This window comes from Kogia breviceps, chromosome 5 (assembly GCF_026419965.1).
Source record: "Kogia breviceps isolate mKogBre1 chromosome 5, mKogBre1 haplotype 1, whole genome shotgun sequence".
Classification (NCBI taxonomy): domain Eukaryota; kingdom Metazoa; phylum Chordata; class Mammalia; order Artiodactyla; family Physeteridae; genus Kogia; species Kogia breviceps.
In genome coordinates, this window is record NC_081314.1 from 46,346,808 (window position 1) to 46,369,546 (window position 22,739).

Below are 22,739 nucleotides of genomic sequence, written 5' to 3' on the forward strand. Positions count from 1 at the left end.
TCTTTTCCTGGAACTACATTAGCCAAAATGGAAACAGGGGAGGCATAGCCTCAGGCTTGTTACTAAAATGCCAAGTCGGTTCAGTGACTAAAATCAAACAGCTCAACCAAAAATCCAGTCAAGTCATTGTAGACCATGATAGAAGACCCTCAGAAGGATAAAAATGCCTAACATCAAGGAACATGAAAGTTAAAAGCCCTGAATTTGGTAAAAGTGAAATAATTTCTATAAATGAGTCACATTAAATGTAGAAGATTTCAGAAAATTTTTTCAAAAAAAAATTTTAAATGAACTTTAATAACCAATCTTCTTTTTGTTTCCTTCTGACATTTTTCTGCATACATTTATACACATGTATTTATTGAAGTGAAATTGGAATATTTTATGTACAGTTTTTTCCAAGTAAAATGCTAATGTGTTATATTTTAAAGAAATTCTATGTACAGTTTTTATTTTTCACTTATGAGCACTGAAGAATGTATGTTCTTCAGAAACACTATATTTAATGTTCATACAGCACTTTATTATTTGGATATTTCATGATGCATTATACATCTACTCATTTTGGTTATTTCTATTGTCTTGTTGTTTAAATTAATTCTGTGAGGTTAATCCTTATACGTGAAGTTCTGTTCATATCTCTAATTATTTCCTTAGGATAAAATTCAAGAATTGACATTATCGAGTCACAGTTTAAACAAGTGTTTGTTTTAGTCTTTGTTTTGAAATGAAATATAAAGAAGTCCCCTGTAGAGACCTACTCTCTTTATTCATTTTTATCCTACAGATTCTTTCTTTACTTCCTCCTTTGTGCCAAGAACCAGATTAGGCCACGTGAATTCCTTATCCTGTTGGGTCTTCAAGAGAGTTAAGGTCTCACATCTTCCCAATAATCCTCCCTGCACTTCTCCCCACCACTCACCATCTCCCTAGACTGAGGCATCACCCCCATCCACATGCCCAGCCTCTCATAGCACTGTCACAGCATTTACCATGCTGGATTCTAAGTGTCTGGTTCCATCTCACCATTAGGCAGTAAGTGCTTGGGGTTAAGGACTATATCTTGTTCATTTTTATTGTTCCAGCACCAAACCTCGTAATTTACACATTCAGTACTGAATAAGGGAACAAAGACCATAAAACTCTTTAGTCAAAATACACACACCCTTCCAATCTTATACTGTTATTAGGTACAGGACATAGAGGTGTGAGAGAGAAAGAGGAGAAAGATGGTCATTTTCAAGAAGCAACATGGTTGTGTATTCTTGGCTGTAGATATAGAGATGGGATATCAGTTTTTTGGCATGTGTCCAGATGGGCCAGATGGAATTAAAGCCAGGATTTTATCAGATCTTTGAGGAAGCAGCCTTCCTGGAGACATAGCTTTAGAGTCAATTTTGTAGCCCACTAAGCTGAAAGCAAGTTGGAGAATTAATTATTGTATCAGATTGGCCCCAAATCATATTTGGTTTTATTTATTTATCCTAAATGAACATAATTGTACAACTTTTATCTTGTCCCTTTAAACGGGACTTTGTTCTGTTTGGATGGAAAAGATCATCTGAAAATAATTTATGTGTAACTGCAAAACCTGCCAATGGTGTACTTCATTCACAAGGGCAAATTTGGCTTTGGAAACAATTTCTCCTTCCATCTGGAATTCTTCAGTGATAGGTATGTGTGAACAAACTCAGTGCCCAGGGAAGTCTTGTTTGGTTATCAAACATTGTTGGAACTAGCTGTAGCATTTTAAGATTTAAATTTCGTAATGTCTATGCCAGGGTAAAATTTAAGATGTGCAACGTGCGATAGGCAGATACGTGCACACACACACGCACACTAATTACACGGCTACAAAATAAACATGTGTTGAAGTTTAATTTGTCTCCATAGAACTGAATGTAACAGATTTTGAGTCCATATTGGATTTGTTACTAAATCTTGCTGTATTCATTTCCAGGAAGATACCGTAATTTCCCGATATTTCCTCAGGTTCTTACGTGTAAATACCAAGTTGACCTTATGTGTTCACCGCCCCCCCCTTTTCCCCAGGGGTGATCTAAGTGTCAGGATGTTGGGATGGCACCTGCTGGGATGACCCAGGGTCTCCAGGACCTGTGGTTGGAAGGCTCCGAAGCTTCTGAGAGGTGCCATTTCCCCCTCAGGAGAAGCCCAGCAGTTCTCAACTGTCCTCTCTACTCCACGTTAGGCTGTCCAAGTGAGCTCATTCAGCCATTGCTTCTCTATACTGGGGCAAAGGTTTCTGATTTCTTGGGTTGTGCCTTGGAAAGCAAGGTCTAGGTCTTCTGTGCTTTGAGCTTCATGTAATTCTTGGAGATCCACACATCAAAGACTCTTTGTCTTCCCTCCACCTCTACCCATCACCACCCTCCTTCCTGCCCAGCCTTACATGTCAGGGGAGCAAGAAGAGAGGACCCATGGGCAGGAAAACTCGCTCCATCTTCATATGCCTGAGGTTTAGTACAGAACTGAGGCTGATGGATGCTCAAAAAAATTTTTCTCTTGAGAATATTGTCTCTTTGTGAGTTTCCAATCTCCTTGAAATTCAAAAGCTAAACCTGACTACTTCTTTCTCTTTGCACTTCAGCCATAGCAATCCTAATCTTCCCTGGGACAATGAGTGCCTCACACTGAATGAAAGACAGCCATGTACACACATGGGGCAGGAACTTCCTTTAATATCTCCAGATGTCATCCTTCCAACACGTATATATATAAATAGATGGCTAGCTATATGGTAATTTAAATAAAGATAACTTAATCACCTCAAAGACCAGGTTTGTTTTTAATGGAAAGAATAGGGAAAAGGGTTGACTCTGCGCTGAGATAAAAAAGGTCAAAGAAAGTGCGATTCTCTGCTAAGCACCAGATGAATCAGCCTGCACCTCTCATTCCAAGCCTTCTCCCCTTTTCTCTCTGTGCCCTTTCTCTGCCTTTTATTAAAAAGCAAGTACCCCTTTTAATAAAGCTCAATTTCAGACGTTCCTATTGTACCTCACTCCCATAGCATTCATAAAGAAGCAGAAACCATACTTGTAATTTGCCGGGAACCCTAAAGAGAAATGAAATATCTCACTGAAGAATTCTTAAATAACATGAAGACATGAAAAAATACAGCCAGTACATCTCTGGCTTATGTAGGAAGAATCAAAGAACCATGAAATTAATTTTATTTACCCTTAAAAGATACTGAACTTAGAATCCAGGTTGTGATTATGTAATTAGAAATTAATTTCAGTAGCATGTTATCATCTGAACTAAATGTCAGCAAGAGTTATGAGAAGTATGTTAATGAGCTTCAAAGAAGCTTGTGTGCTTACTTGTACCTCAAAATAGTCATGCCAGAGAGGAGAGATGAAGGCTCCTGCAGCAAAAGGACATGCTGTGGTTCTTCTAAGACTCCCCAGTACATGTGATCAGTTCAATAGGAAGTGACTCTCTTGAACATGTTCATACTGAACTAAAAAGGAAGGGTTAGAAGGGTGTCCACAGGCCACACTCAAGTATGAAGTAAACATTATTCCTACAGCTGAAGTGTGAAGTTAAAGAACACTTCGATTTCAAAATGGTGTCCAAGAACATCAGATGATGCATCTATATTTTAACTTTGGTGAAGTATGAAAATTTAATGAATTCTCCATCAGATTCTAAAAGCTTGAATTATGACCTCTTCCCCCCATCTCCCATCACCTCATAAAACAGATTGTCTTATTTAGGGTGGCACACCTCATTTGTGGAAAAGACCTTTCTGGCACTTGTACACTGTTTCTTATTTCTTCTAGTCATTTTATTAATTACTGTATGTTTGCTGAGGAAGACCCCAAGTATACCTAAATCTGGAATTAGACTTCTAGCACTAGGGTTTAAAATAATCGAGTTTGTCATCAAGTTGATTGCCTCACATTCAGCCAGTGTCCAGCTCAATGGCTGATTTTTTTGCTTATGCAAAAATCTCAGAGGAGAAGAAAATTATAATTTGTAATAGACCTTTTCTCACAAAATGTTACTCCTGCCACTCTACGCTCCAGCATGTGACGAAGGGAAGCTGAGGCAGCTTCAGCTGCAAAGGAAGACCCAGAGGGGTCCCATTTATGGTGGGGGGGCTTCCTTCTGGGCCCGGTCTGGGGGCCTCACATGAGCCTCCCTCCCTATATAGTATGTCCTATCACTGCTTCCTCTATTTGGAAACCCACAAAGATAGTTTGCCATCCTACTAGGTCTTGGTGGAAGAAGGCCTTAGTGTGTTCTCAGGAACACTCAGATGTGTTGCTATCAGTATTTAACTCTTGCACTATTTACAATAGCCAGGAAGCAACCTAAATGTCCATTGATGGATGAATGGATAAAGAAGATGTGGCACACATATACAATGGAATATTACTCAGCCATAAAGAGAAACGAAATTGAGTTATTTGTAGTGAGGTGGACAGACCTAGAGTCACATATATACATAATCTAAAAAAAAAAAAAAGGGGGGGGGGGGCTTCCCTGGTGGCGCAGTGGTTGAGAATCCGCCTGCCGATGCAGGGGACGCGGGTTCGTGCCCCGGTCCGGGAAGATCCCACGTGCCGCGGAGCGGCTGGGCCCGTGAGCCATGGCCGCTGAGCCTGTGCGTCCGGAGCCTGCGCTCCACAACGGGAGAGGCCACAACAGTGAGAGGCCCGCGTACCACAAAAAAAAAAAAAAAAAAAAAAAAGAATGGGCTTGAGGACACGGGTGGTAGGGGAGGGGAAGCTGGGACGAAGTGAGAGAGTAGCACTGACATATATACACTACCAAATGTAAAATAGCTAGCTAGTGGGAAGCAGCCACATAGCACAGGGAGATCAGCTCGGTGCTTTCTGTTCACCTAGAGGGGTGGGATAGGGAGAGTGGGAGGGAGACGCAAGAGCGAGGGGATATGGGGATATATGTATACATATAGCTGATTCGCTTTGTTGTACAACAGAAACTAACATAGCATTGTGAAGCAATTATATTCCAATACAGATGTATTAAAAAAAAAGTATTTCACTCTTCCAGTTTGGGCTCTAGGGCTGCTGCCAGACTCTGTGTGAAGTAGAAAACCTCTCATGTGCTGTCCTGCAGAAATTCCTCATTGAGTGACCCACTCCTCTGGTCTCTTCCCTCCGGGGCCGGGAGTGGGGTGGCAGGGGCAGGGCTGCCCACATCACTGTGCATGTTTGACTGCACTGCTCTGGGAGGCGCCGTTCACACTGTCGTCAACTTGAACATGCATTGTGGCCCTTTTATGGAGATGCTAGTAAAGTGTCTTGAGGAAGAGTTGCCTTTTTCTGGCTTGCCCAGAAACAGTAACTATGGACTAGCCACAGCCTGCTTCAAGGTTGAAAGTAACACTCTGACAACACACTGGGTAAGTTCTGTCCCTCACTAGCCACATGACCTTGGGTTGATCCCTTAATCTCAGTTTTGTCATCTGTAAAATGGGAATAATAGTACCTCATAGGCTGTTAGGGTTAAAGAAATTGCCTATGCCAAGGACTGAGCACGGAGCCTGGCATGGGGTGAATGGACAGTGTATGGCAGCTCCCACAATTTGGCCCACACATGTCTCTCTGCACACATAGATTTCTTTCCAGTCACTTTCCATTCAAGGCTCTCATAGCATAAAATAACTTTCAAACTCTCACTATAAGACTCATCACAGTGGAGCTACTGACTTACAGTATGAATTGTTAATTGGTATTATTTCAGTAGCCTCCTTCCTGCACGGAGTTAGACAATTGTGTCCGGTGACTCTCCGACCCCAGCCATGCACGTTAATATAATTCTAAAGAGGGCCTGCCTCCAAGAGAACTTAGAGCAGGGAAGTGTAAGGATTCAGGCAATAGATGAGAGAAAAGGCATAAAGAAGGAAAGATTAGAGCTTACTCTTTAGTTTTCCAGAGACTGGATAATCCCAGCCAGGTCTGTCTCTGCCATGGCATTAATTATTACAAGACTGGTGAACAGACTCTGAGCAGGCCAAACTTTGGCAGACTTAGAGATCGTGAAGACAGGGGATGGGGTCAGGGAGTCAGTCTTATCTGCGAGCTGCCTGGTACTTTATCTGTGTTTCAGGGCTCATCACAGCTTTGGCTGTGGGAGATCAGTGTTGGCTGGAAGCCCTGCTGGCACTGATCTTATCATTCCCCATGATGCTTTCATTAATGACTGGCTTTGCCTGCTCTTTTTCCAATATGTTGCACACCAGTATAATTTCTGTCAGTTTCCAGGCCTTGATGTCATCTAGGCCCTGGAATTGTGTTATTGAACTAACATTCATCGTCATATCTTTTCAAGATAAACCTATTTTTCCCCTCATATAAATGTGTTGAATCTCCTTTGCTGGGTATAATGAATGGCTTTTAGGCGGTTGTAACACCTTCACTGAAATATTCATTCATTCATTCTCTCTCTGTCTGTCTCTATCTTTTCCTCTGTTTCTTTGTGTGTGTGTCCCCTTCCCTTCCTTTCCCCTTGTCACATCTTCTCCACCCACCCCCAATTTCTTTCTTTCTTTCCTGAAGAAAAAAATGGCAATTTCCTTTATTCTCTTACAAAAGAGTTTCTGTTTCTGAGGGGAATCACTATTAGCATGAGTGAGTGGCATTCATTGTTTGGGAGAGAGTCCGCTTGCTTTGTGAAGCATGGCTCCTAAGGCATGTTAACTGCACTCAGCTTCCTCTGCTCTGCCCAGCCTCCCATCTCCACCCCAGAAAAAGTGAAGCTGCGGTGTCAGTCACATAACAAAATGTTGTAGTAAGCTGAACTTTCATAAAATAAGGATTCTCATGACTCCAACTTTTAAATCATAGCTGTGTGCATAAAGGAAGAGGGGGAGGGGAGTGCAAGGGGTTGAGGGTAATATGCTTTGATTGGCACTCAGGGCAGGTTGTTCTTTGTAGATGGCACTGCTCAGAGGTCAGGTAAGGCTGTGCAGGGGGAGCCTGAAGGCAGCTGAGGCTCACATGTCTGTCACGGAGTCACTGATGGATAGTCACTGGTGGGCGAATGCGAATCTGAACTTGATGATCTGTCAACAGTGGTGCTGTCATCGTTGTCACTGCCTTATGCCTCTGGGCCTTTTTTCTACCTGTACCATTCTACTACCGTGATTGTCAATTCTGCTTTTTCTGTTTTATGTCTTGAATACTTTGCTTTTTGCAGTGGATATGCTCCTGAACCGTTGTGAATAAATTGTGGTTTTAAGTAACGTTAAATTCATCTCAATACAGAAAAGCATAAAGAAGAAAACAAAATCCCATCACCTAGATAGCCCTGTTAATATTTTTCAAAAAATAAGAGTATATATATTTACATAGTACGAAGGTGTGAATTGTACAAATACTACAATTAGTACAAGTTGTACAAAAGCACCTCCACTTTCCTCACCACCACCTCAGTCCTTAGCACCCCTCCCAGCATTAAGGGTCTGTGCAGGGTACAAAGCACTATGACAAGAATACAGCAATGAATAAGGCATCCCCCTGGTCCTAAAAGAAGCTGCTAGTCTAATGGGTCAAAGAATCATTTGACCTACAGTTGCCTTTTGTTTGGCTTGCATTGTTTTTTTAAAATAAGTTGTCAACATTGAAAAGTCAGGAGAGTTCACATAAAAATGGCTTCCCTTGAAAAATCTGAATAACTGGTTACAGTGGGCCTGCACTCCCACATGGCAACCATCTTCATTGCTGAGGAGATGCTGCCCCCTTAGCAAGTGTTCTCTAGTCTGCCACAAGCCACACCACTCCCTGTTGTGGACCCAACACTGAAACCTGATGTCAGTTGTCCCTTATCATCATGCTTGCCTATTCTTAGAGTAGAAAAACATCTTCAGAACCCATGTTTCTGTCAAAAGTACAAGGGTAAAGCTACTCTGAGAGGGTAATAAGCTTTTTCTTATACCTGGCCTACTTACCCGAAGGCGTCAGAGTTTGCAATTTCTGTTCAAAACCAGCAAAATATTCAAGGTGAAAAGGACCTGACACTAATCCAAGTCACTTGGTTTTTTACTTGTGGAGGTTCACGTGCTTTCTGATTATTATTGAGAATTTGAAATGTACCAGCTTTGTTTAAGTTAATCCAGAATCACAATTATATTAAAGGAAATTCACATCACACTGATCAAATTTTATCCTGGTTTACAAACTTTTCTGTGACATGCGCCAGTTTATACTACAAAAGGGGGAGAGTTAATGGGGACTATTCAAAACACAGAAATATAGAAACTGGTCACAGAAATCATTCCTTCTGGGGGTAGGAAGAGAACAGTTTAAAGCAAGAAGGAGTGTCGATTATCAAAGGTTTGGCCCAGTGAAATCAGTCAGTCCGTGTGTGTGACCTGGGCAGGTTGCTATACTGTCTGAGACCTCGTTTCCCCGTCTGTAAAGTGGGGATGATTCTGCCTTCTCACAGGTAGTGCAGATTAAGTTACGTAATGTAAATAAAATGTTTAGCATTATAGTAAAATGCTTAAGCAGTAGATCTATCATTATTATTATTACTAAAGTAATAATTCTGGATTCCCAGGGTTTTTAGTCATTTGGTCATTCAGTACATATGCATTGAGTAGTGTAATCAAGAGTATGACACTTGAAGTCTCTGAGTCCCATTTTTCTCATCTGTTTAAAGGGAAGAATAATACCTGCCTCTCCCCCACCCTAAGCTGTCAGGAAATCAACTGCAAGTGTGTTTGTTAGCCACTTCGTGGCGTTTGTAGCATTGAACAAATTGTTATTACTACTTTGTTATTAATTGAACTGGGAACTTTTTTAGCTAGGGTTTTAAAAGATGGCTGAGATATCCCAAACTACTTCATCCTCATTAGGATTTACATTTTTCTTCAAGCTCAACTCATCCGATGAATTCAATGCATAATATTATCCAATGAAAATACGTAGACAAGTCCAGAATCGATTTTCTGGTGTACCTTTACTTTGTCTGCATCCTAGAAATTAAATCAAGAGAGAGAAGGCTGGTTTAGAGGAATAGACTGATGAATAATTGGCATTCGTGTGTTTTCCCTAAGGAAAACAAGAATTAATAGAACAACACAAAAACGTGCCTGCTTTGCTGAAGGTCAGATTGAGGTCAGACGCAGACAGAGATTATTCATGTAATGACCACCTTGATGCACTTTTATTGCTTCCTAAGGTGCCACAGCTTTAGAAGCTGATGAGGATGGATGCCCTACTCATGTTTCATTAACATTGTTCCAGGAGCCTGGACTGGAGGAAAGAGCTAGGGACAGGCCTGGGCTGGAACTTCTCTCCACTTACTAACAGTGTGCCTGTGAGCATGGTTATACATGTACAGGAGGGTCCTTATGTTTTGATCAACGTGTAAAATGTATTTTGCTACAGTTGGCTATCTCCCTGCTGTGGCAATATCTAGAAGATGTGGTACAGTGTGGTATTGAACTGGGTTGACATACTCAAGAGTTAAGACAGCGGGAGCTTTAGCATAATGTCAGATCAGGACCAAGGAGAGACTGTGTGATTGTTTATCACTCCTTTGTTAATTTGTTTATTCAGCAAATATGAGGTCTGTGATGTTCTAGACCTCAGCATTATAGGAAGAAAAACAAGCAGATGATATTCTTACCCTTGTGAAGTTGACATTGTACAGGGGAAGACTGGCATTCAATAAATTGTTTAAAGAAATACACAAGATATTTACATAATTGTGTGTTGTGAGGGCAGTAAAGGACATAAAGAGGAAATTCGATCCCCCATCAAAGAAGGTCTCTGAAGATGTCACACTGGAACTGAGATATCACCATGTGCATGTCAGCCAGTGCTGAGGGCTAGGAGCTATACTAGCAGAGGGAACACTGCGTACAGAGGCCCAAAGGCAACACAAAGCTTGGCATGTTTGGGCAACAGAAGGGAGCCCTTGAGCAAGGGGAGGGTGGTATGACATAACATTGGACAGGTTGGGGCAGGGGCAGATCATGCAGGACCTGGAGAGCTGAAATAGCATGCTGGCTGAGATGGTGGTGGCTTGGACTACAGTCGGCGCGATGAGAGCACGAGAAGGGAAGGGGTTTAAGATGTGTTTGAGAGGTACGAGTGACAGAACTTAACGATGGATTGAATGTCAGGAATGAGGAAGAGAGAAAAAACTAAGGATGTCTCCTAGCTTGAGCAACTAAGTGGATGATGGTACCATTTTCTGAGGCTTAAAAGTTAAATAATTTGCCAGACCTCACTCAGCTAGGATTTTGAAGTCTAGTCTGTGTGAATTTACTTTTTCAGTTTTTTTTTTTAATCTAAGTCAGACTATTAGGTTAAAGCTCCAAAATATTGTCCAGATTTGCAATTAAGGTATCACCTAGATTAAATTATTAATATAAACAATCCTGAGGTTCAGGGTTAAGTGATATTGTCAGACCCTGGTATTTCTGATAAATAGTACTATGATGGCTAAGTTTATCTCAAAACTGATAACCAGAGTCTTGGCAGTGTTTTTTCTCATACATGCAAAAGAAAAAGTGATTTTCTCCTTTCCTCTTGGGCATAATGTTTTTCTGGAGTTTTCCTCAGCCACAATGTAATGTAAGATTAGATTATAAATTGTCTCTTGTAATCCTGAGCTAAGGCTGCAAAGCCCAAACAATAAGTTGTTTGCAGTGTTTTCGATCATGCTTGGGCCTCCACCCAGGACACAGGCAGTTTCTATGGAGAGGGAATAGTGACATTTCAGTGACCCTAAACACAGCCTGCAGCTCTCCTTCTGCTACCTGGGGCTCACCCATTTTGGCCCAGTCTGAGAGTCTATTGTTGACACAGGCAATTTCCACTTTCTCAAAGCAGTACATTCCTGAAATCCACATCAGGAGGTAGATTTTATAAACCCGTAGAAACAGTGGGATTGTGTTCTTGACAGAGGAATCAGCAGGCCATGAATCTTCACATGTGAGTGAAGCAAAGCAGTCACTCTCTAAATCTCTCATCCAGAAGCCCCTTATTGAACTGTAAGCCCCTGAACCAGTTAGGATACCACAAGGAACAACAACAACAACAAAATCCAACATAAAAAGCCTTAAGTAGTAAAGTCATTTAGTGTCTTGCAGAACAAGAACAGGACGAGTCCAGGCTGGTCAGCAGTTCTGTGATGTCTCAGGGACTCAGGTTCCTCACCTCTCTGCTCCTCCTTCTGGACACAGAGCCTTGACTCTGAACCATATCCCCTCATGGTGCAAGATGGCTGCCACAGCCCTGGGCAACACAGGAGCCACAGGAGGCCAAAGAAATGGGTCGTGTTCTGCATCATGTCTCTTTCAGTGAGAAAGCCTTTCCCCAAAGCCCAAGCCAACATCTCCTTAAGTGCTTGTCCATGGAGCACCCAGTGCCCCCCTTCTAGACTCCAGGACATTATCCTAGACCTCCCCTTCTCCTTTATTTCCTTATTCTCTATGACCTATCCATTCTGGTCTTAAGTAATCTGTCCCCGACCCTCAATCCCTGTGTTTACTACATTAATTCAGATCCTCTTGAACTCTCCCTGTTCCCCCTGCTTCCAGTTTATCTTCCACAAAGCCACTGACATGATGTTCTAAAACACAGATCTCATCATGTCACTCTCCTGCTTAAAACCCTTCAGTGGCTCTTAATCACATATACAATTAAACGTCAAAGGTTTTTTTTTTTTTTTTTAGCTATAGAAATTACCTCTCCCCCCTTAAAACAAAAAACAGACAAAAAGAACATGCAGCAGCTCAATGAAGCTAACAATGGATATAGAGCTGCTGTGGCTGAAACGGGGGTGGGGAAACGGCTTACAGCTCATCCAGGTGGATCCCTTCACCTCCCTGACACGGAGACCCCAAAGCCTCTTCTGGATCCCGTGTTGCACAGGCAAATGGAAATGCCTAGCAGGCAGTTGATATGGACCTCAGGAGTGTCAGCCAGGCTAGCGTTGTAGGTGAGATGGTGGTAGAAACAAAGGTCAGGGCCATGATCTCTCGAAGTGCACAGAGTGAGAAGGGAAGAGGGCCTCTGAGAGACACAACTCCAAGACCTGAACTGATACAATGCCCCCAAGCCATGTAACATCCAGTAACACAGTGTCTCCATTTCACCTTTCTGACTCCAAGAGTGTGCCTTATAGGAGAATCTGTGCTCTCATCGTGATAGACAGGTTAACACAATCAGATGCTTGAGGACAAAGTGAGTGAGGATGGTTGAAGACCAAAATACAACTAATATCAAAAACTGAGAATAATGATTTCTGATCATATGAATTGTCCATCTTGTGCTTACATTTTCATTCTTACAGCTTTTTTTTAAGGTGAAAGATTTGCTATCTGCTTTGATAATCCTGAGATTAGCCTTTTCTCCTTTCACAAGGCTTTTCACATCAGACATCGTGAGTTAACCAACATTTCATGTGTTTCCATTTCTGATCAAGGCACTTTTGAGTTAAACAGGCTTTAGAATGGAATTTCCAACAGAACTATAATAGCTGAAAATGCTAATTATTCTCCCCGCTCTTGATATCAATCTGTGTTTATTTATGTCTATTTAAGAATTCAGTCTTTTTTGTCATTCTGTGCAGATAAAAAGCAATTTGCATTCTGTTATTGAATATGACCTTCTTAATGAGGAGGTTAAATATTAATGAAGACTAATTGATGAATAATTTTAACAAGGAAAGGCATTATCGATTTGAAGCCAGAGCTTAATGGGTTGTGCGTTTCAGCAGGTATTTGCATACTCAATGACACTGTCAGAAGTGGGGGGAGGAGAAAGGAGAGGGGCCCGACAGAGAGCACCGGGCAGGTAATAAGGGCGGCCTCCAACTAGACCAGACTGTGCAGCTCTACTTGCTTTTATCCATTCTCATTCTATGAGGAGTTTGAGGAGAGAGAGCTTGTCCTTTTGTGACTTGTGTGGGCTCCAGGCAAACAGCTGTAACCTCTTGCTTCCCTTCTGACTCTGACCACCCCAATCCCCCCCTGCCTGTCGACATAGACCTCATTTCTGTCCTCATATTGGGTTTTCCTGCCTCTGCCTTTACAGTCCGCCCCCATCACACCCTGGCGCTGACCTGTTTCTGGCTGCCGGTCTTTGCCGTCCGACTCCATATATAGGCTAGTTTGTATAGGCCGCTCCCCATGGCTCCATAGGACCTGGTTGTGGCATCTGTCATTTACTGGCCCTCCCAGGCCCTCCTGCTTGAAGAGCCCACCCGACCTCTTTCCTTCCCACTTTCAACTGGGATTTCACAGAAACTCAGCACCAAAAAGAAGCAGAAAATAAATATCAATTGTCTGAAGCTTCAAGCTGATTCTGATTGTCTCTGAATCCTTTTAAGTGTGATATGCATTTAAATCGAGAGTAGCAGAGACAACAATGATTTGGGAAGATGATAATGTTATCCTAGCCTATTTCAGTGAGACTCCAACATGGTTAAGAAAATTGACTGTCAGATCTGATCAGTGTTGTTGAAGTGAACAGCTGTCATTCTCAGAGTGGCTGGAGTCAAATGCTCACCCAGCAGGAGTAGTTTTTTAATGACTGAAGAACCAATAACCACGAGAAGCAGCCTAACCTCAAAGCACCACTGACCTCCTGCATTGCCTCTCTCTCCTGTTTTGTAGGCACAACGTGTTTGATTGCTCTGTTGTCAGATAAAGACCTCACTGTGGCCAATGTGGGTGACTCGCGTGGGGTCCTGTGTGACAAGGACGGGAATGCCATTCCTTTGTCTCATGATCACAAGCCGTACCAGCTGAAGGAAAGGAAGAGGATAAAGAGAGCCGGTGAGTCTGTGAATGCCTCCGAGGACTTTGTGCTGTCTTGTTCAAGTGGACAAGGTGGCTTGCTGGGAGAGCCCCTGGGGGAGAAGATGTTCCTTTACCCAGTTATGAGTAGATCAGTACAGAGGCTGCTGCTGAGGCAGCTGGGACTGGACTTTGTAACATTTCCTATCAAATGAGTGGCCACTGAATTTGCCCTTCTTCGTGGCCACAGATTCCAAAAGAGCCAAAAAAAAAAGCCCTTAGTTTAAAGGCTAATGAGATCTTTGGGCCCCTGCTTGCCATACCCGGCTCCTCTCCAGCCGCGCCAAACTACTACCCACCAAACGAACCATGGAGCTGATACCTCTTTGCCTTTGCAAGTGTTGTCCACACCGTCTAGTGGGTAACAACGACCTTGTCCTTTAAGACTTGGTTTAAGGATGTCCTTTTGGCAGCCTTCCCTGTCACACCCCTTCAGTCTTTCCCCAGCATCCTATGTGGACCTCTTGGGTCACCTTTCACACGTGTGGACATACCTGGCCCTCTTATCTGTCTTGCCTTCCTGACCATGAGTTCTTTGAGGCAGGAACTCGGTCTGTTCATCTCTATACTCCCAACACTGAGCTCAGTGCCTAATATAAGTACATATTTCAGTTGGGGGAGGGAGAGAATCCCTTTTTTCAACATCTAGGGGCTGGGGGTACAAACTTACATCTTGGAACTGAGAAACAGGGAATGTAGTAGACAAGATAGACATTAATAATAAATAAGTAAAAATAGGTAAATTATCTAGTATATTACAAGGTGATAACTGCTATGGAGAGACACAAAGCAGGTTAGGGAATGGGGAGTGTCACGGGGTAGTCAGCACAGGCCTCACTAAGGTGACATTGGGACGAAGACTTGAAGGAAGATTATCAGTTGATGATTACACTTTCATAGTCAATTTGGGGGGGATTCTTTACTACCCGTGCAGGGGAGGAGCCCTTTCCTCCCCAGACTGACGACCACAGCATGTAGCTTCTGTGCCACGTGCTAAGCCACAGGCCCAGCTGCCGAGGGAGCTCAGGTACCCTGGGTCTCAGCCCAAGAAGGGCCCCTGCTGCCTGGGGGAATCTACAGGTTGACCCTCAATGTCTACACATCAGCTTCTGCGCAGAACCTAAACAACATTTGAGTTTTCACAGTAGGAAGCGATACTGTTGAGTCCAAAAGCATTGAATTTTATTACAACCTCCTGCTTCAGTGACTGCTTGAGATGCAGGGTAATTTTTAATGAAAGCTTTGGTCAGGTTTTGTGTTGATGGGATGGAACAGTGTTTTAAGAGCATCTGTCGAGCTTTGATGAGCTTCCCTCCTTACGAAGACAGCATCTCAGTCCACTGTGACCCTGGACTTAGGATACAGTCAGCCTGCTCTTGAGGAAGCACAGGCAGGGATGTGTATACGGTACATGTGGAGAGGCCACCTTAGCATCCAGCGCTCTCTTCTGAAATGTCAACCCATTTTATCCTCTCTCCTCTTCCCTGCCGTACCCATCCACACTCCCCTGCCCCCACAGTGATTATAGTAGCAAATTCTGACAGCATCTCCAAAGAGGTTAACCTCACCTGTGTCGAGGGTGTATTTTACATCAGGGCTTAATGAACAATGATTGGTTTTCTTATCTTTATGTGTGTTTTCTCTGACCTCAGCCTTCCCTTCTGGACATCTCTCCCCCTCCTGTTTGTGTGACAGTACACTGCAACCAGTCTAGGCCAAATACACGTTGGTCTTTCTGTCTCCATTCCTTAAGCTGTTTCCACAATAACAGTGATGTCAGCTGCCATTTACTGTGTGCTCGCTCTGTGCTGGGAGCTAAGCTGAGCGCTTTACATATACTTTCTCTTTCCCTACCACACGAGGTTGATGATGGTATCCTCATTTTACAACCAAGGAAGTGGAGCCTCAGAGAGGCTAGTGTGCCCAAGGACACACAGCTAGTGAATGGTGAGACCAGAACTGAGACCCAGGACAGTGACTCCAGGGCCCATACTCTTGCCCAGGAGACCACGCTTCCTGGAATGTTCTCGTACATCCCTGCCCATGGAAGTCCTACCCATCGTCCAAAGCCCAGCTTTAATGCTCACTCCTCTGTGATTATTACAACCAGAAATCTTCACTCCCTCCCCATCTGCCTACAGCATTTAGCAGGTACTAGTCTCTCCCTGAAGAAATACTGCTTTGTGCTTGTAGCTGTTGATACAGGTGGCTTTTCCCTCCTGTCGGGCTGTCTCCTTCTTTATAGAAAGGTCTGGATCTTGTCTAACTTTAGAGCCTGCAAATTGCCCTGCATGGAATATACATTTAATAAATATCTGACAAATAATATGCGAATGGACAAAGTTCTAACTCCCTTAAAGAAAAAATAATAATAGATAATACTGAATGCATGTTACATGCAGGCACTGTGCCAGGTAATTAATATGGAATAACTAACTCCTTTATTTCTCACAACTCCTCAGTGGAATAGGTACTGTTACTGTCCCAATTTTGGAACCAAGGAAACCAAGGATCAAAAAGAGTTTCTCATCCAAGGTCACACAAAGCTAAAAGTAACAGAGCCAGGAATCAAATCCAAGCAGTCTGCCCCGAGAGCCTGAGCCTTTAACAACTGTGCTAAAATACACCATTCTTTCATCCTGATTCTATCTGGGGAGGTGTTTTGAGATACAGGCACACCCAAGGGCAGCCTCAAGCTAATGATGGATCCCAGTGGTTTTCTCTGGTACCATCCACCTGCCTTTCAGTGCTGTTTTGCTGCTGTCCCTGGATCCCCACCCTAGAGCTCCCACTGAGCTGCCAAGGTGTCCGTAAGTTAAAACTAATGCCCTGGGCTTCCCTGGTGGCGCAGTGGTTGAGAATCTGCCTGCTAATGCAGGGGACACGGGTTCGAGCCCTGGTCTGGGAGGATCCCACGTCCCACGGAGCAACTAGGCCCGTGAGCCACAACTACTGAGCCTGCGCGTCTGGAGCCTGTGCTCCACAACAAGAGAGGCTGCGATAGTGAGAGGCCTGCGCACCGCGATGAAGAGTGGCCCCCGCTCGCCGCAACTAGAGAAAGCCCTCGCACAGAAACGAAGACCCAACACAACCAAAAATTAATAAACTCCTACCCCCAACATCTTCTTTAAAAAACAACAACAACAACAAACTGATGCCCTCACCCATCCATACCTCCTACCCTCAACACTCTTATTAATTTGGTCTTGAAGCCTTTTAAGATACCAAGGATGAGGGCCTGAGGATCTACCCATATAGCGTCAAACCTCAAGCCATGCAGAGAAATGCTGTTCCCTCCTGGTAGCACCAAGGTGGGGTGAGGGGAGCACATAGGTCACATGCAGTAGGTCAGCCCTTTGCAGATGCACGCGGACCGCACCCGGGGTGTGAGAGAGCAGCTGGTCAAGCTAATGGGCTCATTCTATCTTTCCAGGTGGTTTCATCAGTTTCAATGGCTCCTGGAGGGTCCAGGGAATCCTGGCCATGTCTCGATCCCTGGGGGATTATCCGCTGAAAAATCTCAACGTGGTCATCCCAGACCCAGATATCCTGACCTTTGACCTGGACAAGCTCCAGCCCGAGTTCATGATCTTGGCATCAGATGGCCTCTGGGATGCTTTCAGCAACGAAGAAGCTGTTCGATTCATCAAGGACCGCTTGGACGAACCTCATTTTGGGGCCAAGAGCATAGTTTTACAGTCATTTTACAGAGGCTGCCCTGACAACATAACAGTCATGGTGGTGAAGTTCAGGAATAGCAGCAAAACAGAAGAGCAGTGAACCCTCTGGGGTTTCAGCTGCCTTAGACTAAAGGACTTTCAACACACTGGTCTCTTTTAATGTAGTGAAAGGTGTGGGAGTTACAGTTAGGATCATCCATCCCAGACATGGGGTGCCCCATTCCCGGCCGTCTTAAGTCTATGTGCCGTGATGAACAGAGGGTGCTCTTGGCCAATGTAGTTGAGAGGCTGGAAAATGGTTTCTTCGTGTTTTCCCAACTCTTTCAACCAATGTTCAAAATATATAAATATATAGCTGTAGAATCACATGTATGAAGTGAATGGCATATGTGCCATATATTCTCCTTTTACGATTGTTTTCAGGATCCCTTACAGGGCCCTCCAGGCATCAGACTTTGTGTCCTCTCATTGGAGCAGTGAGTCAGGGCCGCTGTGGCCACACCCTATGCTAAGGGGCAGAGCTGTCCTGAGAATGCTTTGTCCTCCTGAGCCCAGGTTTTCTGCTCTGCAGCAGCCCTGCAGAAACAGATTTGGAAATGGTTTATTATTCTGTGGCTGCTCTTGGAGGCTGAGGTACGTGGGGAAGATGAGAGCCGCCTGCCCGGCAGAAGTAAACTTCTTCCCTCGCTTTCTTTATTAGTTAAATAGACTTTGTGTACCACCTGACCAGTCTTTGTGTGTTTATCCTAATCATGCATGACCTTAATCTTTGGCCTACACCTTACCTAATGTAATAGGCAGCTGTTAAACTTTACCACCAGACACCACGATTTTTTTCCATTACCAAGTGAAAAAAGCAAATCACAGTACATAATTCCTTCCACCTTTAAGGGTAGGTAGAGGACACCGTGGCCGAATAAGTCACAGCGCCCCTTGGGAAGTCGGCTATTTGCATTCAGAGAGAACGCGGGTGAGGTTGCCGCCTCGAATCGAGCTCCAGCTGCCCGGTTTTGTGCATTTTTTCCTCTCCTGCTCTAGTAGCTTTCAAGTGTCTCTGAAGCAGTGTTCTGAGAAGCAGCGGTGTAGAACTGCATGTGTGTTCCCTGAAGCCGAGTAGAGTTTGCAGCCAAGTTTTGGAATTTGGTGGTAAACTACTGGGATGTGCTTCTGCTAGACAGTGGAAAGGCAGCAGTCTTTAACATTTGGTTGCAAACCACTGAGTTATTTTTGCGGCCAGACTTGCTGCTTTTCATTTCTTATCACCAAAGTCACATTTCCAATCTCAGTATTTTATAAGTTAATTACAGAAAATGCTGGGTCATCCTGTTTCCCTGGCCGAGGGGCTCAAACAGCCAAACAAGATTTTCCTTGCATCCCCACCCCTCTGTGTCTGAAACGCCAGGGCGTCCACCTGGTTTTGTCCTTCCAGAGTGAGCTTTTGCCTTTATAGCTTCTCAAAGGCCCCATTCACTGGCCACCTCCTGCCCACGATACCGCTTCCCTGCCTTCTTCAGCTGTGGAGCTTTTCTGAAGCTGGTTCTAGGAGTGAACTCAGGAGGATGAAAAGATTCCTTTGTGGCTGCCAAGGACTGTAATCTGTCTGGATTCCTCTAAGCACTTAACCTTTCTTTGACTGAAAGAATTAATAGTGGTTTCCCAAGAGACGTGCTTACTTTGGTAAACTATAACATTAGAATTTACAATATGAGAATTAGAACCTCGGTTTTTTTTTTTTCCTTCTTTTTTTTAAGCCATAGAATGTTCTAGTACAAAATACCTGCCACCATGTTAGATTGGAGTATCTGCCTATTGAGAGACACTGAACATTTGGATGTGTGTATTTGAGGCGGGGGTTAGAAAGGGAATGTGGGAGACATGGAGGTTGTGATCAGGGATGGGACAGTCAGGCCAGGTGGCCTGAGTTTGCTTGGTGATTTTAGGACGTTCTGATTCTGGAGAGTTACCAAAGCCCACCCTCTAACCGGAGTCCAGGAATAAGCAGTGTCAGCGTATTACGGTATGCAGTTAATTTTCCTTTTTTATTTTTAACTTAATCCAAAATTCATAATAACGATGGAAAGATATTTTTAAATTCTATGATCACTGTGATTGTCTAAAATGAAAACAGTACTGTTTTGGTGAAGATGAAGGAGAAAAGCGACTAAGTAAATTAGTGTTTATTTGCCCTGCAAAATGTCTTACTAGATGGTGCTGAGTGCAGGAGTGCATGGCTTTCCCTCTGAGATTCACAAGGCATCTTCTAAACTTTGCTTTGTAGAATTAATTCATTGCTGACTTTAATCAAGTAGTGCGTGTATTTTTTACTCCCTTTCTGCCTCTTTTTCTCCCATTTTGGCTTGTAGATTTTTGAAAAACAGAAGTTCTAGGCAAAATAGTAGCAGTCTGATTAATAGTTATGTCTCAAATCAGGCTACTCTGTTCCCTTCCCCATCCTCCTGGAGCTCTCTCTCCCTGAGCCGCCTCCAGCTGTCGGGGGTCTGCAGACACCACCCAGCATGCCCTGTGGCTCACCGGCCAGCCACTCCCATTTTCCAGGGACAAGGAAGGTTGAGTCTAGTTAGGGAAATTGATTTGAGAGGTTTGCATGTGAAGCTTCCCTAAACAGCACTGCCAAAGCTTTGGAATTGTCACCCAGACCCCCTAGCCTGAGTTCGCATTGCCAATAGCCCCTATGGTGCCAAATTTTGGAATGGTTTTATAGTCTTTTAGAAATGAAGCTGGGAACCAATGATCATGTGCTTATGAGCCCCCAGCAAGATGCCAAGACCAGGTCTCCATTAATGCACTGCTCTCCCACTGCTCCACTGGTAATCTGTACTCTTAAACTGGGTTGGGGTTGGGGGGTGGGGGGAGAGACAGGGAAACTTTTTAAAAAATTCACTGTATTTGCAATTCTCTAATAAAAGGAATAAATAATACTTATATGGAAAACTCCAAAGCTAGTTCCCAAGACCGGCATTTATTTCGCATGACCAACTTGCCCATGGCACTTAGCTCTGAGGTCGCTGTTCTAATGCAACATGACTGTACATCTTACTGGCAACCAGTGGCTACATTCTATTCCTTGCCTTGGACTGAAGGCATTGGGCTCTAGAATCTTGTCTGTGTGGTAAGAGTATTACGGAGTGTTTTATAGAGTGATGGAGCATATGTGATCTGGATAATTTAAAACAGGTCTTATTTCATACAGCTGTGATGATTTCAGTCCATGAACATTTTGTGCAAACAGGATTGCACAAGTGACGGCATCATCAACACTATTTGAAGTGACCCTAGGAAGTTGATTACACGATTGAATTGGATCGCTAGGATATCTGGCAATACATGAGGGTTTCACAAAGGGAGTGATCGCTTTCTCCTTTGCCAGGTATATTTGATTTTCCTGACATCCCCCCCCACCCCGAGTTGTTGCCAGATCTAACTCTCTTGCAACTGGGAACACAAAAACTTTAGAAAGGGCAACATTTCACTGTACACTTGTAAGTATAGGAATTCATACTCTGGATAAGGTTTTATTTTCCAATGACCTCAGAAAATTGTTTCCTCCTTTTGACCCATTATTAGACTGAGATCTTCTCTTAATTTTCCCCCCAAATTGCCTTAGCTCATCACACCAGCATTCCTGACCCAGCTCTGCAGAAATGGCATGACCATTAGATACCATGCTGGGTCCAATTTAATTGACTCTGGATTAAATCCTTCACATCTAGACTTCTAAGCTAATTAGTTGAACACTGCAGGAATAATGAGATACAGTGTTTCCCAAAGTGTGTTCCACAGGACACAAGTTCCAGAGATACTGTTCCAAACATGGGGCTCCAGCGTCAGATGAGTTTGGGAAACATGCACTCCTAGAAAGTTAGTATAAGCACATCAAAGGTTCTAATTTAAATATCCCCCAGGGGAAATAAATACCACCAATGTAATTCCAGTGTTTTTTAGATTAATCTGACCATGCAAACTTTTTTGAGTAACACCTAGTAACACTCCAAGGAGCTTCTGTTCCACAGCACCCACTTGGGGAAATTCTGCTATAAGGAAATATTACTGTTTTCTCATTCACTATGACTCTTAGCAGTTGCAGTATAGTTTGCAATTTAGCAGCACTAATTCTTTCACGGAAGAGACTGATTTGTTACTGAAAGCAGTATTAAGAAAGAGTATGATTTAATCTAATTTTATCGATAGCAGAAGCCCAACAGTCCTGCTTGAAACTCTAAACATGGGCTCCCTTCTTTTTATGTGAATAGTAAGCAAGAGCCTTGCCATAGCTAAGGATTTCTCAGATTTGTTCCAAGGGCTTTCAGTTGCTTTTTGGAAGTTATCTTTGCTTTCCAGATGGAATCAAAGTAAGTATTTTTACATTTTATCACTGTGTGAGAGTTTAAAAAAATATTTAAAATAATAGAAAAGGGGGAATGGCATATTTGGTATGAATTCATTTTTAAAATTCTAACTAGATTTTTTAAAAATTATGTATCCATTGTATAATAACGGAAATGTAAACTATTTACTTACTCTCTTATTTCTGAAATCTCTGTCCCATGCTGTCCCACCTTTCACATTTTATATATATATAATTAAGTTGGGCAAGTTATTTGGAGAGAGAATCCCCAAATCACAGAGGAAGCAAATCTAGTCAAAAATATGGTGCAAAGTGAATTTAGGATAACGTCATTACCTTAAAATTATATCCAATATTTAGGAATACACCCTCCCTCTGGTTGTTATCCAGACTAGTATAAAACAGAAAGTAAAATCACTTAGACTAGGTGGCAGATTGCAAAGGGCAAGTGACAGTTGACACTATAAGGCTTCCGTTAGATATGTGGCTCTAAACTTGTTTTCTAGTATGTAAATTTATTTGCTAATTCTTAATAATGTTGATGCTTTGTCCATTATTTTTTATTTTTACTACTGTTAAGCTGCAAACTGTTTAACCAAGGGTTGATTATGATCATGTTTATGTGTTTAGTAGTAACCACGCCATCATTTGTACAGTCATTTCAGTAAATACAAGTTAAGGACTTAGAAGAAAACATGTAGCAACTGTTCATTATAGCAGATCACTATAAGCATTTGCACAATTCAAAACTCCACCAAAAAGCAAGCAAGTAGCAAAAGTGTAGATTACATTTAGAGATGTGGTTCCATTTACTCTAGAAATCCTATAATCTGGCGTTATAATCCCCTCTGACATTTGCCAAATCCAAATTAATCTCAAAACC

General features: G+C 43.0%; 1 protein-coding gene across 3 annotated transcripts in view; it reads left to right on the top strand.

Moving 5' to 3' along the window:
- Positions 1-20,449, top strand: part of PPM1L (protein phosphatase, Mg2+/Mn2+ dependent 1L) — a 318,869-nt gene extending 298,420 nt beyond the window's left edge. For all 3 annotated transcript variants that reach the window (XM_059064997.2, XM_067033927.1, XM_067033926.1), the window contains exons 3-4: positions 13,628-13,789; positions 17,244-20,449. In XM_059064997.2, the coding sequence (XP_058920980.1) occupies positions 13,628-13,789; positions 17,244-17,590 (509 nt within the window). In that variant the 3' untranslated portion in view covers positions 17,591-20,449. The remainder of the gene's footprint in view (positions 1-13,627; positions 13,790-17,243) is intronic.
- Positions 20,450-22,739: the final 2,290 nt, after the last annotated feature.